At 30.8% G+C, this 16,348-nt stretch overlaps 2 protein-coding genes across 3 annotated transcripts; one reads left to right on the plus strand and one right to left on the minus strand.

Annotated features, from left to right (window-relative positions):
- Positions 1-991: 991 nt before the first annotated feature.
- On the minus strand, positions 992-5,648 carry LOC112720657 (probable prolyl 4-hydroxylase 9). 2 transcript variants are annotated; one of them, XM_025771685.2, is made up of 8 exons: positions 5,391-5,648; positions 5,136-5,258; positions 4,455-4,612; positions 3,611-3,713; positions 2,566-2,661; positions 1,935-2,000; positions 1,715-1,834; positions 992-1,204 (listed from the first exon to the last, which is right to left on the minus strand). In XM_025771685.2, exons 1-8 carry the CDS (start codon positions 5,520-5,522, stop codon positions 1,118-1,120), a joined length of 885 nt encoding a protein of 294 aa, XP_025627470.1. In that variant the 5' UTR covers positions 5,523-5,648; the 3' UTR covers positions 992-1,117. The 2 variants fall into 2 exon arrangements, with proteins under 2 accessions (XP_025627470.1, XP_025627468.1); XM_025771683.2 differs by having other exon boundaries at positions 1,715-1,855.
- A 6,104-nt stretch (positions 5,649-11,752) lies between these two features.
- Positions 11,753-13,432, plus strand: LOC112721232 (uncharacterized). Its single transcript, XM_029289913.1, has one exon. The coding sequence runs from the start codon at positions 11,753-11,755 to the stop codon at positions 13,430-13,432; it is 1,680 nt and encodes a 559-aa protein (XP_029145746.1).
- Positions 13,433-16,348: the final 2,916 nt, after the last annotated feature.

Raw genomic sequence — 16,348 nt, forward strand, 5'->3', positions numbered from 1 at the left:
CGTAAAACACAATCTATGATCTATGATTTAAAAAAAAATCCAAAGTCCAAAAGCAGCTTATGATTTACCTCGGACATTATATCAGTATAATTATTTTACACGTCGATTTTAACATCAAATAGCACATTTCTTTCCATATAAAAAAAAATCAGCGACCAATTGGTGATCTTGTCTCGTATATAAATTTCGCACTGGAGGCTGGACTCATCCGCCAGATTGTCTTTTCACAAGTACCGCCCAGTTTAACAGATAAAACAGAGTCTCCTCTTCGTCACGTGAAGTGTGAGATCGCCGACACCATACGAGAAGAATTTGCGCTAACTGAAAAGCCTTCTACCCAGACAAGAGATAGGAACAAAGTAAAATTTCTAAGAATTGAAACTTTTCTTATAAAATACTCTTGTTTTAAAATATTTGCTCAAAAACAAAAAGTTTGGTGTTTCAGAATAAACGTTCATTTCTAATATTAATACGATATATTTTTTCTTTATTTAAGTATTTCATCGTACCCATAATATGGAAAAATTTTAAAGCATAACAGCTGGACGAAGGAAAACCGCTCTCATTAGTCGCTCATGTACATATATATTAGGAGCCCTAATGGAGTACATTTCGAGTGTTTCAAGATTCCTATAAGTATATAATCATATATAGATAGGACGACAACCCTTCTGGATTTCATTAAGATTGGGTAAAGAGCATGAGATTATGACAGTTATGTCTTGAAAACCCTTTTTCTTCGTACTTTAAAAAATAAAAAATGAAAGTTGCTGTTTTCACTTATCAAGTGACATAGATTCTTATTATTCCTGTGTTTTAAGAAGGTTTCCAGTAAGTTTCATATTATGTATGCATGACATCAATTTTTTTACCCCCTATTTAAATCATGTGAAGAAGGTGAAAGGTGGAGGCCACTGCGTCTGATGACCAACTAATCATGTATGCTGCATGCATGACATCAAATTTTACACTATCATGCAATTTCAGCATCTGACCAAAATTTTTCCCTTCATTATTCATTTGACCATAAAAGTCAAATTGTACGGCATACATGTAGATATTACAGAAGATATAAGAGGCAGGAGAGTAGAACGATCAATTTATTAAGGGTTTGAACCTAATCATACTGTTCTTGATCCCTTACCCACTTTGTAGCCACCCACTTCTCCCCTTTTATCACAGGGCAGCTCCCATGGAGCGATGTCTGTCAAATAATAAGATAAATGAGTCAAAACAATTGGAATTCAGTTTACACAACACACACTATCAACATGATAAGAAAACTGACACAAAGCATAACCATCTTTTTTTATGGTAACCTCATGAAACGTTGATAACTGTTGAGTGAGGAAAATTTACTTGCTAAACAGGTTTTTTGCTACCTAAGCTGAATTTTTATCTAAAATATAACTAAATGAAATTATTGTAGATTCAAGATTCGTCATTGCTTGATGAGCCGCTAAGACTCTTAAGAGTGTGTTGAGTTTTCTAGTTGTAGAAAAAGGGAAGGGCATGAACTGTAAACCTTAGTCCATTTCACATTTCAAACTCTTCCCTTTCTTCCATTTCCCTCCAAAATAAAAAAACTTGTAAACATATTCTAAAGAGACATGATGAGTTTAGAACCTATATTCACATTATGTTTTTGGGTTGTTGATTTAGCTTTTAACCAGATGGCAGCTAAATAAATTAAAACTGGTGAGATAGTACCTACCGGATCTATTGTACCATTAGGGAACAATGAATAAAATAGTAGGCCATCGCCCTGGCGTGGCCTTACTTTTAGACCAATGCAGCTCTCGTAACTGTAGCTACCGTCCATGTTTGAGCCATTCTGCAGAATAATAATGCCAAACTACCGGTGAAAAAAAAAACAAATGCGAGCCATGTGAATTGAGATCCAATGGCAATAGTCATTCCATAATAACTATTACCTCAAATGGGAACATTGTCTCGCCACCTTCCTGAACATCAGTTAAATACAACAAAAATGAAGCCACCTGCAGGGTTAACCAAAGCTGACATAAGAAACAAATTCATTAAAGGCATGTTTTCATTTGGTTAGCTTTGTAGGCAACACAACTTATAATACGCTATGCTATGGATATAGCTTTATTTTTGTATAAGTGTATGGCAACTGAATGAAAGCATACATGCTGTAACACTAGTTGATAGAAAGTGTAAATCATTTTGGTTCTCCAGAACTAATAAGACTTCACGTGATCTTCTATTTACAGATGACATCAATATCGTGTTTCTTGTTTTCTTTTACAAGGCTTCAGCTTAACCATACTACATTGGTCATTTGATGATACAATCAATGCTAGCCATCTCATCCTTTTAAGGAACAATGGTGGAACTTTGTCAATCACTTTCAGGACACGGGTTGATCATGTAAGACACTTTGATTTGGGCAAAGTTCAAGAGATAAAGGTGTAAAGAAAGCAAACTACTAAGAAAACAAAGTATGATACTTGTAAAAGTAATTCAAGATGAATTAAGAGCATTCACAGAGAGTGTTGCACCAAATTTCAAGTATAAACATGTTGAAAACTTCAGACATACCCTTTGGCTTTTTTGTGGGCCATATTCGGAGGGATTGAACGCATCATAATGAGAATTATATCTCTGCCCGATCTCATAGCGTAAGATATTAAATGCCTGAAACATGGTGATTCCTCAGACAATTTAAAATCACCCTGAAAATGAGAGAGGTTTACAGATTCAACAAAATCATAATGCACCTGAGTTATAGATAACATAGAGATCAGGAAAAACCCCAAAAATATTAAATAGTTTAAGCACAATAAACCATAGGTCTAGATGTGATTAGACTTGCTTTCTTCTTCTGTGAAAAACAAAATATAACATTATGGTTAACTAAAAATTTAGATCAACAGCTACACCACCTAGCCCAGACAGGATTCTGGATTAGACTTATTGAAGTCAGAAGTTTTAAAAATCAAGGTAGGTGATATTAGCTTGTCAACGACTTTGTTCCTTCCATAGAAATGCCATTGGTAGGTTAGGTTGAAAACATGGAAGACAGCAGAGAAAAATAGTTGGAACTTAACAGCAACATGGGGATGCTACTCTGCGGTGTTATATAAGAACACAGAAGGCACAATCCCATGTCAGGGTAAGCGGTAACACATGTTAACGACATTTGCATCAGAATACCAAAAAACATAAAATGAAAATAAAAACAAAAAAAATCATGCGTAAAATATCATAATCAATAGAATTTCTCACCAATCACAAGAAACAATTTACCTTTAAATGGTGTAAATTGAGAAAGCCATTCTCTGAATTTCCCTCATTACCCCAACCTCATTACTGTTCTAAACTTAAATATTTATTCAATTAACAAAAGTTGCACCATTTTACCCTAGATTTATTTCACTTGCATCACAAAAGTAATGGATAAGTTTCTGGATTTGCTACAAACAGAAAACCAGTATTCCAAGACCTGTTATCTTGAAATTCCCAAAAAGGGAAAAAAATCATTTTAATAAAACAATAAAACGTGAGAAAAATAATTTCATCACCATTACAGGTTTTTCTAAAATTTCTTTTATGCAATATGGACAAAGCTTAAAAGAGATGTTACCTCTCCATGAGACCTGGGAATCATTGTTGCTCTAGCAATTTTCTCTTCAATTACCTCTAAAGTCCCAGTTTTATCCTCAGAAGCACTAATAAACACGCCAGAGCTGTTTATCAGAAAGAACATTATTAGACACAAAACTATTTATTGCAACCTATCAACTTAAGAGAAATGATTCATGATATAGTAACAAAGCCTCTCTATGATCAAATGGTCTAAGAGTCAACAGTTGTGGTCTCCCATTCTTCTAAATATATGCTAATTGTCAAGGAATCAAACTAAGCTTTTGGAGAGATGGTTTACAACAAAGTTCAATAACTTCTATGACCAAATGGTGTATACTATAAAGTTCAACCCTTATTTTCCCCATTCTTCTTGATAGATGTTAAACTTCAGCACAAGGAAAAATGAGCTTCTTCATGATCCATGCGTTAATCCAAAGAGACTTTTGCATGTGGAGGCATGTTAGGATATAAAAACATTCTTGTGCCTTTACGTAAAAACTTAAGCTTTTGGGAAGATAGTTTATGACAATAAATTTCAGCTCAAGATAAAGAAGGGCCTATCATTCTCCTCGTTTCCAGGTCACTAAGCTTTTCTGCACAGGTGAATGTAAGTCCCTCTACCTTAGAACTTACAACATAAGCTTTTAGAAGAAATGATTTGGCATGATATGACATTAAGTAACTAGATGATCAAATGTCCATAAACTATTTTAGGAGATCATAATCAAAATCACCCACCAGAATATTTCCAGTTTATGACAGAAGTAAAGCTAACTATTGTATTTCGTCCTGTTTGTAGGGAAACCATAGAGTTAAGTATTAGACAGTGACCTACACGCTACCTTGTTCTAATTCCCTTGGTATTCTCCTCTGTTTCTCCCTTGCGCAATGCCAAGGTTGATGGTTTGAGGCCTGCCTTTGCAATATCAACTATACTTTCACATTGTTCCGCAGTTGCAAAATTTGGAAAATACAGAGCTCGAGGTTGCCAGCTCAAAACCTAGCAAACAAAAGAGAAATTTATTTTCTTTTACGTAAAAAGACATTTTTTTGAGAGTTAATACAAAAGGACTAACTTCATAATTATGGATATGATGCAGACTCAGAATATATCACAATCTCTTCAACAAAGAGCAGAGATAATTTGAGTCAACCTGCCATTAAACAATCCCAAGCGTAACGCTGACCAAAGTCAAATACCTTCATACCAATGCCTAGAAATCAAAATTTAAGCAAAACTATTCTAGAAAACTAGAATTGCAATTCCACAAACTTATTTCATACAAGCTATACCAATTGAAAAACAAGGCCTAAATGGAAACATGCCATTCCCACAGGAAAAAAAAAAAATAAATCGCTGTAACCATGAAATTCCAATCTCAAATACAAACAAGTTCACCTAATCAAGCAACTCCACGACTTTGAACAAAATAGGCAAGGAATTAAAAAACAGAAATAAAAAATAAAATTGAATCACTGGCAACAAGTTCAGTTAAGGATCTGAGTGAAACAAAACTGCGCACCTGAAAAGGAATCGATGTAATGGAATCGTCACCGGACTCTCCCGCCAGCAACAGATTGTACTCCGTCTCCTCCTTCGTAGATTCTAGAAGCCTCGGTCCCGGCCTCATGCCATGTCCATCGTCCTGCGAATTCTCAACAAGCGGTTACTTTATTATTATTATTATTATTATTATTATTATTATTATTATAATTATTATTATTGTTATTATTATTATAAAAAAAATTGATGAAAAAATGGAAGAAAATGAGTTGACCTGAGAGTGAAAGAAGAGAGCAGAACCGAAGAATCCAGCGAGGAAGAAGAAGATGCAAATGAGGAAAACGTAAGGAAAACCCAGCTTGTTCGTTCTCAAGCTCCAGTTTCCTTTCACCGTTTTCACTTTCATTGTTTTTTGTTCCTGGTTTCTCCTTGCTTGTTCTGAAGCCTGGTATAGTGTCTCTGTCTGTGTGCTACTGGGTCAATTTTTACATACCAAGTTGATACCAACAGCGGTCATTTAACGGAAACTCTTATGACAAAAAAAAAAAAAAGAAAAAAAAGAAGAAACTCTTAATAGCCATAAATACCCAATTATCACCCACAAATAAATTTTATTAATTATTGATATCTATAAATGCCTGATAAACGTGAAATAAATTATATTCATATATTGACTCGGATGTGTAAATTTATTTTATATGTATATATATAGAAGTAAATTCTATCCAATTTTTTTTCAAATAAAAGATAAATTATTTTCTATAATAAATTTAATAGTTATTGGATGAAATTAATTATATTATTAAATTAATTAATATTAATTCTTAATTTAATTTAAATTTTGACAAACAAACTAATTTATTATAATAAAATAATTTTTAAACTTCATACCTATAAAATCACATAATTCTTATATTAATTTCATTAACAATTATAGATTTTACTCTTATTCAATTAATACCTTATCTACTTTTTTTATTTTAAAAATTTGTGATTTGAGCTTTTAATTTTTCTTTCCATTTGTTCTTTTTAACTTTTTTTTTTGTATTGTTAGGTCTAATTAACATATATATGGTTTTAAAAAAAATTATAAAATAAGATCTTTTTGTAACTCTTATAATTTACAAAAAAATTCATTATATTTAATTAGTTTAATTAGTTGTCAAATTTTAAGTTAAATTAAGAGTTAATACTAATGATGATGACATAATTCATTTTATTCAATAATTATTAGACATGTCATAAGGGATAACTTATCTTTTATTTAAGAGAGTGTTAGGTAAAATTCATCATATATATATATATATATATATATATATATATATATATATATATATATATATATATATATATAAGTACAAATTATATATTTTTTGGAGTAAATAGTCAAATACGTTGTTAAAAGATTATTCGTTTTTCAAATTGGTCTCTAAAAGATTTTTTAAATCAAATTTATCTTTTAAAAATTTTAAATTAATCATGTTAGTCTTTACATCACTCTCTTTATTGTTGGTGTCAAAATTTGTTAATGTGGCACATTAAATAATACCGCAACATACATCTAAGAATTTTAATTAAATATTAACATAATAAGTTTATGACATTAAATCAAATCAAAACCTAATCGAAGAGTACTTGAGACATTAAAATATCTCAATTTGGAGTTGATTTGATATAATTTTATAAACTTATCATGTTAGCCCCCAATTAGATGTGTATTGTGATATCACTTAACGTTTTACATCAGTAAATTCTGACGCTATTAGTAATGGAAGTAATAGAATGACTAACATGACTAACTTAAAATCTTTGAAGATTGAATTTGATTAAAAAAAATTCGAAGACTAATTTAGAGAACGAGTAATTTTTTAGGAATTAATTTGACTATTTACTTATATATTTTTATCTGCAAATCTATGTAAATATGAATGTAATTTATTATGCTAAATACTCGTTCAAAATAATAATATGGTTTAATTACTCTACTGGTCCCTATAGTTTCGCAAAATTTTCAATTAGGTCCCTATACTTTTTTTTCTTTTAATTAAGTCCTTGCACCAAATTTTTTTTAATTAGGTCCCTACACTTTTTTTTAACCCAGTTTTTTTTAACCCAGTTTTTTTTCTTCTCTAATTCAAAGTCTTGAGTTCTTTTTTTTTTCTTATTTTATATTAAATAATTTAGTATTCTTTTATACAAAAGAATATGTGTTAAATTAATCAATTATTTAATAGAATAGTATTTTAAATCAATTTTTGAAAAACTTTTAGTAAGATATTTTAGAATTTAACGATTGTTAATTATCAAATTAATTTTTAAATTTTTATTTTATTAGACAAATTAATTTTATATTTAATTGTTTGTTTATGTAAAAAAATTTATCTAAAATTTTAAAAAATTATAAAAGACTATTATATTTTTTTAAATAAGAATAAAAATTGACTATCTAATAATAAAAAATTAAAAATTGATTTATTAATTAAAATTTACTGAAGATTAAATTTTTAAAAAACACTCCTTTTTTCTTTATTCTTTATGAAGGACAAACACTTCTTTAATTTGTCGTGTTTATGTGTCGGATATATTTCGAATACGATACTCTTTGATATTCATCAGACATATATGTCTTTTGTGTTCAACTATGTCTTAATAAAAAAAATCGAACACATTTAAATATACTTAAATATCATTATGTGTCAATATATCTAATTTTATTTTTAATATATATTTTTAAAATGAATTTATTAAAATAAAATATTTTAAATATTTTATATAACTAAAAAATATTAAAATAATTAAAAAATTAATTTATATTTTAATATTAATAAAATATTAAAATATTGTTATAATTTATCTAAAAATATTTTATATTTATATATATATATAGAGTATCTTATATCTTATAAAAATTTTAAATTTATATATTTATATATTTTGTATCATATTATATCCGGTTTTCATCCTAGAATATACTTAAATCGTAGACCCGTGAGTTGCTTTTTCATTGGAGTCGGGTTTTATTTTTTCTGACTTAAGAGGGTAATATACGGATTGAGAGAGAATATATCATTCTAAATCTGTGCAATGTCTAAATCGAATTTATTAGACTAGTTATTAGTTTAGACTTAGTGCATGTGTGTACATTGCACTAGTTTTGTCGTTTAGTTGATATTGTATTGTGCACCTGTCGTCTTACTGCTTGCTGGTGTTGTACCCTTTGTCTCCCGAGTGTAGTATTCGTGACACCATGATGAAAAATTGAAAAATTTATAGTGCCTAAAAATTGTTATAACATAACATTGTCCAAGTCGATAAGGGAAAGGATGTCGCTAACGATTGCTTTAATTTGGTATGAGGTAATTTGTCTACTCTATCATTATCAATTTCTATAATTAAATTATGAGAAAGTATGGGGAGATAATAATATTAGTGTACAATGTATATAATAAAAATAAAAAAATTAATTCAAATGATAATTAAGTCAATTAATTTTTAATAATATTTAATTTTGAATTTAAAAAAATAAGAATTTGCAATCGCAGCAGTTATATATACATATACTGCAAATCTCTCTTTCCGCATGTGATATGACTTCTTCAGGTATTTTTTTCTCTTTCAGTCTCTTTCCTTCTCATTGGTGAAAGTTCCGTCAGCAACATCAGCCGCCGCCTAGAGGATCGACCGATGCCGCACAGCGCTTCATTCGCGCAGCCTCTCGACGTGCGACCGTGCAACCCCCTCCCGCAGCCAAGGGATTCACCGTGACAGCATTTTTAACGTGCGGCCGTGCGGCCCCTCCCGCAGATCCATCCATAGCCGCACCCATGATTTCTAAACAAGGAAAGCCAACATAGAATTCAAATCTTCATTGGTATTATGTTTGCAGAGTGTCAAATGTTAAAAACTATACCAAGAATAAGCTTAAAATTTCATCATTCATGGTTAATTAACTAACTCATCTTCAAATTTTTATCCCAAGTTAAAAAAAAAAACTATTCACTATTCTTTTTTCATTTTCTACTTCCTTTCCTTAGTTGTTTCATGTCTTAACTTCACTTTACTTCTTCTCAAGTTTCCACCACCCCAACAATAATTTTGACATTTTATTAATTCCAAAAAATGTCAAATATGCTGGATGGTTAATTTACTGTATATAGAGATGGTTATTTTAATTTTTATTTGGATGATTATTTTATTCGATTCGGTTTAAGTATATACAATTAACAAATACTGGATGGTCATTTCACTAGGTAGTCGAATGATTATTTTAATAACTACGTAGATGGTTATTTGATGGTTAGTGAGGGAGCTTCTAAAGCCGAAGAGGCGGGATGATTGATGAGAGTGGGGTAACAGACGGTTGGGAGGAGGGAAGATGGTGTTTGGGTAAATTCCTTTAGTAAATTAGCGTTGGGTGGGTTTTTTTTTTTCTTGTATTGGGCTAAATTTAAAGCCTATTGTACACATTATCAAGATTCTTCATTATCTCCCTAGCAGAATTTATTATAATATTTGGGTCTATTAGTTTGCTCTCTTTGCTAAGCTATTATTTTGAGGTCCTGAAATTGAGTTATTTTTAAACTTAGATGTGAAATTCAAATTCTTTCTGAGACAGCATCCAAGTTGTATTGGTGTCAAAGTATCGTCGTCTGAGTTTTTTGTGAGAAAGTAAATGGTAACACCTGCAAGAAATTTCGATGTTTAAGTTAACAAAGACTTTAAGCAGGTTTTTTAGTAGATAGAACTCTAAATATACCTGAGGATGTTAGTATATTTATAGTAGAGTAGACATCACTTTTTTAGAGTAGTTCTACCTTTTATGATAAATAACTATTTCCTTTTTTAAAAAAATTGTTGAGATATTTCTCCTAGATAAAATAAAGATATCTTAAGAGTTAATTACAAAGTAGAGTTGAATTGTTGTTATTGTACCTTAGGTATAATAGTGAGATCTCGAGTGAATTTCTATTCATTTTGAGCTTGACTTCTAATTAATTTCGAGAAAGACCAATTTAATCATGGAAATGAACATTAGAGAAACAATTTGATACTTATATCTATTTAGTAACTAAATTGCAGAATGTTTTGTACTATTAAAGTTTAATGTTATATTGGAATATCTAAAACATAGGAGAACCAAAATTTAACTTTTTTAAAAAATAAATAAATTGACAATATAATTATTGCAAGTTAATTTTACAATTTTGGTTAAATGTTCTTTTCCTTCTTCTAACTACAAAGATCACATCATTATATCTCTATTTTAGTGACAATGGCAATAATGCAAAGTTCATGATTCTAATAATCAGTGGCAGAGCTTTATTCAGACAAGGGAGGTCATGGCCCCCCAAATTTTTTATAAAAAAATTAGTAATGCTTCATCAAAAATGAAAAATAGTTCAATTGGTTTAAATGCTTTATTATAACTTGAAGTATCCAAATTCAATTCCTATCTCATACATTTATTGTATAATAATTTTTAGTGAGTGGGCCTTTGTTAACTTCACAACACATTAAAATTAAAAGATAAAATCAAATCAAATCAAAAAAGATAACTATAAAAACACAAAAGATAACATTTGCTTCTCAAAACATCGCTATGCTACAGTGAAACACGCTACTGCCTTTGCTTTGCTTCTCAAAAAATTAGGTATTTTTTATTTATTTAATTTAATATTATTTTATATTTTATTATTTTTTAATTTAATTTTTTATATGATAAAAATATTATAATATTTAATAAGTATTGATATTATTGTATTTTGATAAATTCATAAAAAAAATTCAATAAATATTATAAATTTTAATATTTATCCTTCTAACTTTTTTTTTTACATATTTTACAGAATATATATTCAAATTTTATACAAAATAATGATGAAAAATCAAAGAATTGATGCATTTTTTAAGAGGAAGGCTAATATTCAAGAAGGGGAACATATAACTTCTACAATATCAACACTTGTAGATAGTTCTTCTACTATAATGAATCACGAAAAAAGTGAGATACAACCTCCAAAAATTCAAAGAGTTGCATCTGATGAGTTTGATCTTAATTCTTTGGAACGAGACCCTGGAAAACGGCTTCAAATTTGGCAATATCACTCAAACCAGAGAGATGAGGTTAGACGAGCTTATCTTAAATGGAGTCCATATCAAAAGCATCTTGACAATTATCCTCTATCTGGTACGAAGCATCCAAGATGATTTCAATATGCTTGGTTTTGTATTTTTCCTTCATGGTTAGAGTATTCACCTTCTGAAGATGCTGCATATTGTTTATTTTGTTATTTGGTTAGCAAAAAATTCAGTGGACGTAATGAGTCAGATATTTTTATTAGTAAAGGGTTTAGAAATTGGAAAAAAGTTAATGATGGAAAGAATTGTGCTTTTCTTAAACATATTGGAGATCCTTGCTCACCACACAATAATGCAGTTGGAGCATGTCTAGATTTATTGAATCAGGCAAGTCACATCCAAAATGTAATTGAGGATCATACTTCTGAGGAAATTCAAAAGAATCGATTGCGTCTAAAATTCTCCATTGATGCAACTCGTTGGCTTACATTTCAAGCTTGTGCTTTCAGAGGCCATGATGAGACTCCATAATAAAAAAATCGAGGTAATTTTCTTGAAATGATAAAACTCATAGCATCTTACAATGATGAAGTTGCAAGAACTGTGTTAGAAAATGCTCCATATAATGCTAAATATACTTCACATCAAATTCAAAAAGAAATCTTGCATATACTCTCAAACAAGGTGAGAAAGCATATTTGTGAAGAAATTGGAGATTCCAAGTTTTGCATTGTAGTAGATGAAGCTCGTGATGAATCCAAAAGAGAACAAATGGCACTTGTTTTGAGATTTGTTGATATACATGGTTTTATTCAAGAGCGTTTTCTTGATCTTGTACATGTCAAAGATACTACATCATTAACTCTAAAACAAGAATTGTGCGGCATTCTTTCTCGACATGGTCTTGATGTCTCTAATATTCGTGGTCAAGGATATGATGGCGCCAGCAACATGAGAGGAGAATGGAATGGGTTACAAGCATTATTCTTAAAAGATTGTCCTTATGCTTACTATATCCACTGTTTTGCTCACCGATTACAACTTGTATTAGTTGCTGCATCAAGAGAAGTTATTCATGTGCATCAGTTTTTTTCAAAATTGACTTTCATCGTCAATATCATTTGTTCTTCTAGTAAGCGATATGATGAGTTACATGCTGCCAAGACAGATGAAATTGTCCATTTATTAGAGATTGATGAACTTGAAACTGGTAAAGGGGCAAATCAAATTGGTACTTTGAAACGAGCAGGTGATACTCGATGGAGTTCTCATTTCTCTTCTGTTTGCAGTTTGATAAATATGTATGGTACAACGTTGACTATTTTACAAAAGATTATTGTTGATGGATCAACTTATTCTCAGCGTGGTGATGCAGATAGTGCTTACAATACCCTGACCTCATTTGAGTTTGTATTGATCTTGCATTTGATGAAAGATATGATGGGAATAACTGATATTCTTTGTCAAGCTTTACAAAAGCAGTCTCAAGACATAGTTAATGCTGTGCAACTAGTTCATTCTACAAAAACACTTATCCAAAACATGAGAGATGACAGATGGGAGGAATTATTAAAAAATGTGAAATCATTTTGTGAGCAACATGATATTCTAATTCCTGATTTAACTGCTTCTTATGTTGCAAGGCAAGGACGCTCGCGTCACCAAAAAGATCATATTACAGTTGAGCATTATTTTAGAGTGGAGATATTTTTAGTCACAATTGATAAGCAATTACAAGAGTTAAATAGCAGATTTAATGATCAAGCAATGGATCTACTAAGTCTGAGCTCTACTCTCATGCCTAAGGATGCTTACAAAAATTTTGACATTGCTAAGATTTCTACTCTTGTTGATAGCTACTTTCCCGAAGACTTTACTGAACAAGAGAAGATTAATTTGCCTTTTCAGCTTCAGCATTTTATTCTTGATGTTCGTCAGCATCTAGAAATGAAGAATTTGTCAACTATTCATGAACTGTGTAGATGTTTAGCAGAAACAAAAAAGTCAAAAGTGTATTACTTGATTGATAGATTGATTCGTCTGATATTAACTCTTCCAGTTTCTACAGCTACTACAGAGCGATCATTTTCAGCAATGAAAATAATAAAGACAAGGTTAAGAAACAAGATGGAGGACGACTTTCTTGCGGATAGTTTGGTTATTTACATTGAGAAAGAAATTGCTGAAAAGTTTAGTTCTGACTCAATTATTGAAGATTTTAAGTCATTAAAAACTTGAAGAGTACCATTATAAACTATTTTATATTTTTTATCTATAGAATTATTTATTTATTATCTTATTAGTAACAAACTTAAAGAATAATTATATTTATAAATTTTATTTTGATATAAATATTATTATTAAATTTTTATGTTAAGTTTCTGGTCCCCAAAATTTTGGTTCAAGCTCCGCCACTGCTAATAATGGAATAATATGTCCTTCTCTATGCAATTTAACATGGAGTTCTAATAGATAATGTATTAGTTGAACTATGAAAAAAATCAACATAATAAAATTTTATACATCTAAACATGTTTGAAAAAGATCAACTTACAACTAAAGAATTTTTTTTTAAGAGTGATGCAGGTCAAGATGAGAATATAAATGGTTTGATATGTTGAATAAAATTTTAGAATTAGTGTCTAAATAAACTTATCAAACGGGTAGTTATATTTATCTGTGAATAGTACGATCCTGCATGGTCTAAAGACAACTCACATGCACAAAGACTATAAAATTATCGAGATGAATTATAGTAGGACATACAATAGGTATGATCCTTTCATGCTCGCACGTAATTTATGTCAGGTTTACTACATACATGTGCAATTTCTTGGTAGGTCTAGATCTAATTGGAGAATTGTAATTAAATGTAAATCGAAGGGCATGGTTGAATCTCTTGATGACAAGGTACAATATGAATTATTCCAAAATTAAAATTTAAACCACGTCAAAATTGTGTCTAAAATTGAAATTTCACAACTATTAATTTCCTCATTTGGAGAAATTAACATAGTCAATCTCCCAACTCAAATATTACAGAATGTAGATAAATTTGATGATGAGAATGATGATGACAAATCTATATCAGTTATCTGATTGAGGAGTGCTAGGGCCAGTAATTTTTGTGTTTTGTAATCATCAATTAGCCATCAATAATGTATTAAATGGTATGAGATTACATCCAATAGTAGAAGATCACTCATTTTTCTTTTAATGGTTAAGTGCTGACCACAAAATACAAAAATTGGTGGCCTCCTAGACTTTTCCTATCTGATTTACTAGAGTAAAATTAATATGCTTAATAATGTTTGTGCAATAGATCTAACACCTAATTAAATATAAAAATATATATAATAAATTCTTTTATTGTTAGATAATGAATGTTAAATTAATTATTAATAAAATATTAAACTCTTTCACATAATAATAAATTAAATAAATCAACAAGATTCTTATATAAAAAATAATAACTAAAAAATTTATCGTTTAATTTTTTTTGGTCTACAAGAGGCGGGGCCATCTTAGATTTTTTGGCTGACGGAAACTTTTGTTACACAAATTTTTTTGTAAAAGTAATCTCTTGACTTTGTGAATTTATTTTGTCGTGATCTACATTGTTATAACTAATTTGACGTAATTTCAAAAATTTTATAATTTCGTAATATTATTACGTACAAAAATACTAGTGCTCCAAGCATTATCTGAAATGGGCCTGAACGTGAAGTCCAGATCCCTTTGTGTGGTAGCGTCCGACCTCTTTGGTGTCGAGGTGCCGCCTGTCCGAATTTCTCGTGAGGAGGTGCGGGTGGTACTGCAAGAGACTCCGATGCTTAAGTTAGCAAGGGCTTTAGACAGATTTTTAGTAGAGTAGAACGTGAACTATACCTGGGGGTGCCACTGTATTTATAGTTGAGTCGGTAACCACCTTTGTTAGAGTAGTTCTATCTTCTCTGATAGATAAGCGTTTCCTTTATCTTGTGAGTTTGTTGGGATCTACCTTCTAGATGAGGTAGAGTCAATTAGAGAGACTTAAGGAGGAAGTTACTTGTATAGTCATGTAGAACTGGACCTTTATGTTCCTGTCTGACCTCTTTAAAGAGGTCGGATTTATGGTGAGGTCCACCTTTATTGATGGACCTTTCGTATTTATTGGGCTTGGCTCTTATTTGCTTGGGCCAGGGTATGAATAGTGTAAACTCTGTGAAATTAGCGAATAATTAATTAATAAATTAATTTTTAATAAAAGAAATTAAAAATATAAATTTTATAGTAAAATAAGATAGAGCTAATTAAAATAAGAATTTTGACACTAATTTCAAAGAATTTGGCCCAAGATTGGACCGAACAGGCCGAACCGGTCGAACCAGACCCGTGGGCCCAACCAACTCACTCACTTAAGTGAGCTACAGCTCATCCTCTCTCTTCTGCATGCAAGAACGCTGAAGTCCAGCAAGAGAGGGAGGGAAGAACACTCCCAAGTTTGCAAACCCTCACTCCTTCTTTGATTCCACATAACTTCTTGCTCCGAGCTCTGATCGTCGTACTGTTTGCGACCGCGCGACCGCAGCCTCGAGCTCTACATAGCCCAATACGTTGTAAGGTAAGGAAACCACTTTATCATTTTCAATTTCTTCTCCTAAAATCCAAATATGGTTTGGTCCTAAGCGTTGAGATTTGTGGTTAATTTGATGTTTTAGGATCAAATAGACTTGAGGAATTAGTGGGTCTTGACTTAATTGAGGCACACACAAGGTAAGAATTCTCAACCCTAGTAAATCTCTTAGTTAATTGTAGCTTTGGTATTAAAGTTTGGTAGACATATGTGATGTTATGTATTAGGTGATATATGTATAAGAATTGAAGCATATTTGTGAAAATTGGAGGCTTGGAAATTAGTATTGGTTGCTGGATTTTGGTGTTGAGGGCTTGCAATCTTGCCTAGTGGGTTGTCTTGGGTTATACGAGGAAATCAGTCAAGGTATGGTTTAGGTTTCTCGTATTTAATATATAATGTTCTGTGAAAACTTAGGCTAGGTGACCATAGGATAGGTGTGAATACATGAGTACGATATTTTCCTAGCTCCTTTGATGATGATTGTTGATATTGATTATTAATTTGTTTGTGGTTCTTGTACATAATAAGAGTAGGAT

This window comes from Arachis hypogaea, chromosome 11, assembly GCF_003086295.3.
Source record: "Arachis hypogaea cultivar Tifrunner chromosome 11, arahy.Tifrunner.gnm2.J5K5, whole genome shotgun sequence".
Classification (NCBI taxonomy): Eukaryota; Viridiplantae; Streptophyta; class Magnoliopsida; order Fabales; family Fabaceae; genus Arachis; species Arachis hypogaea.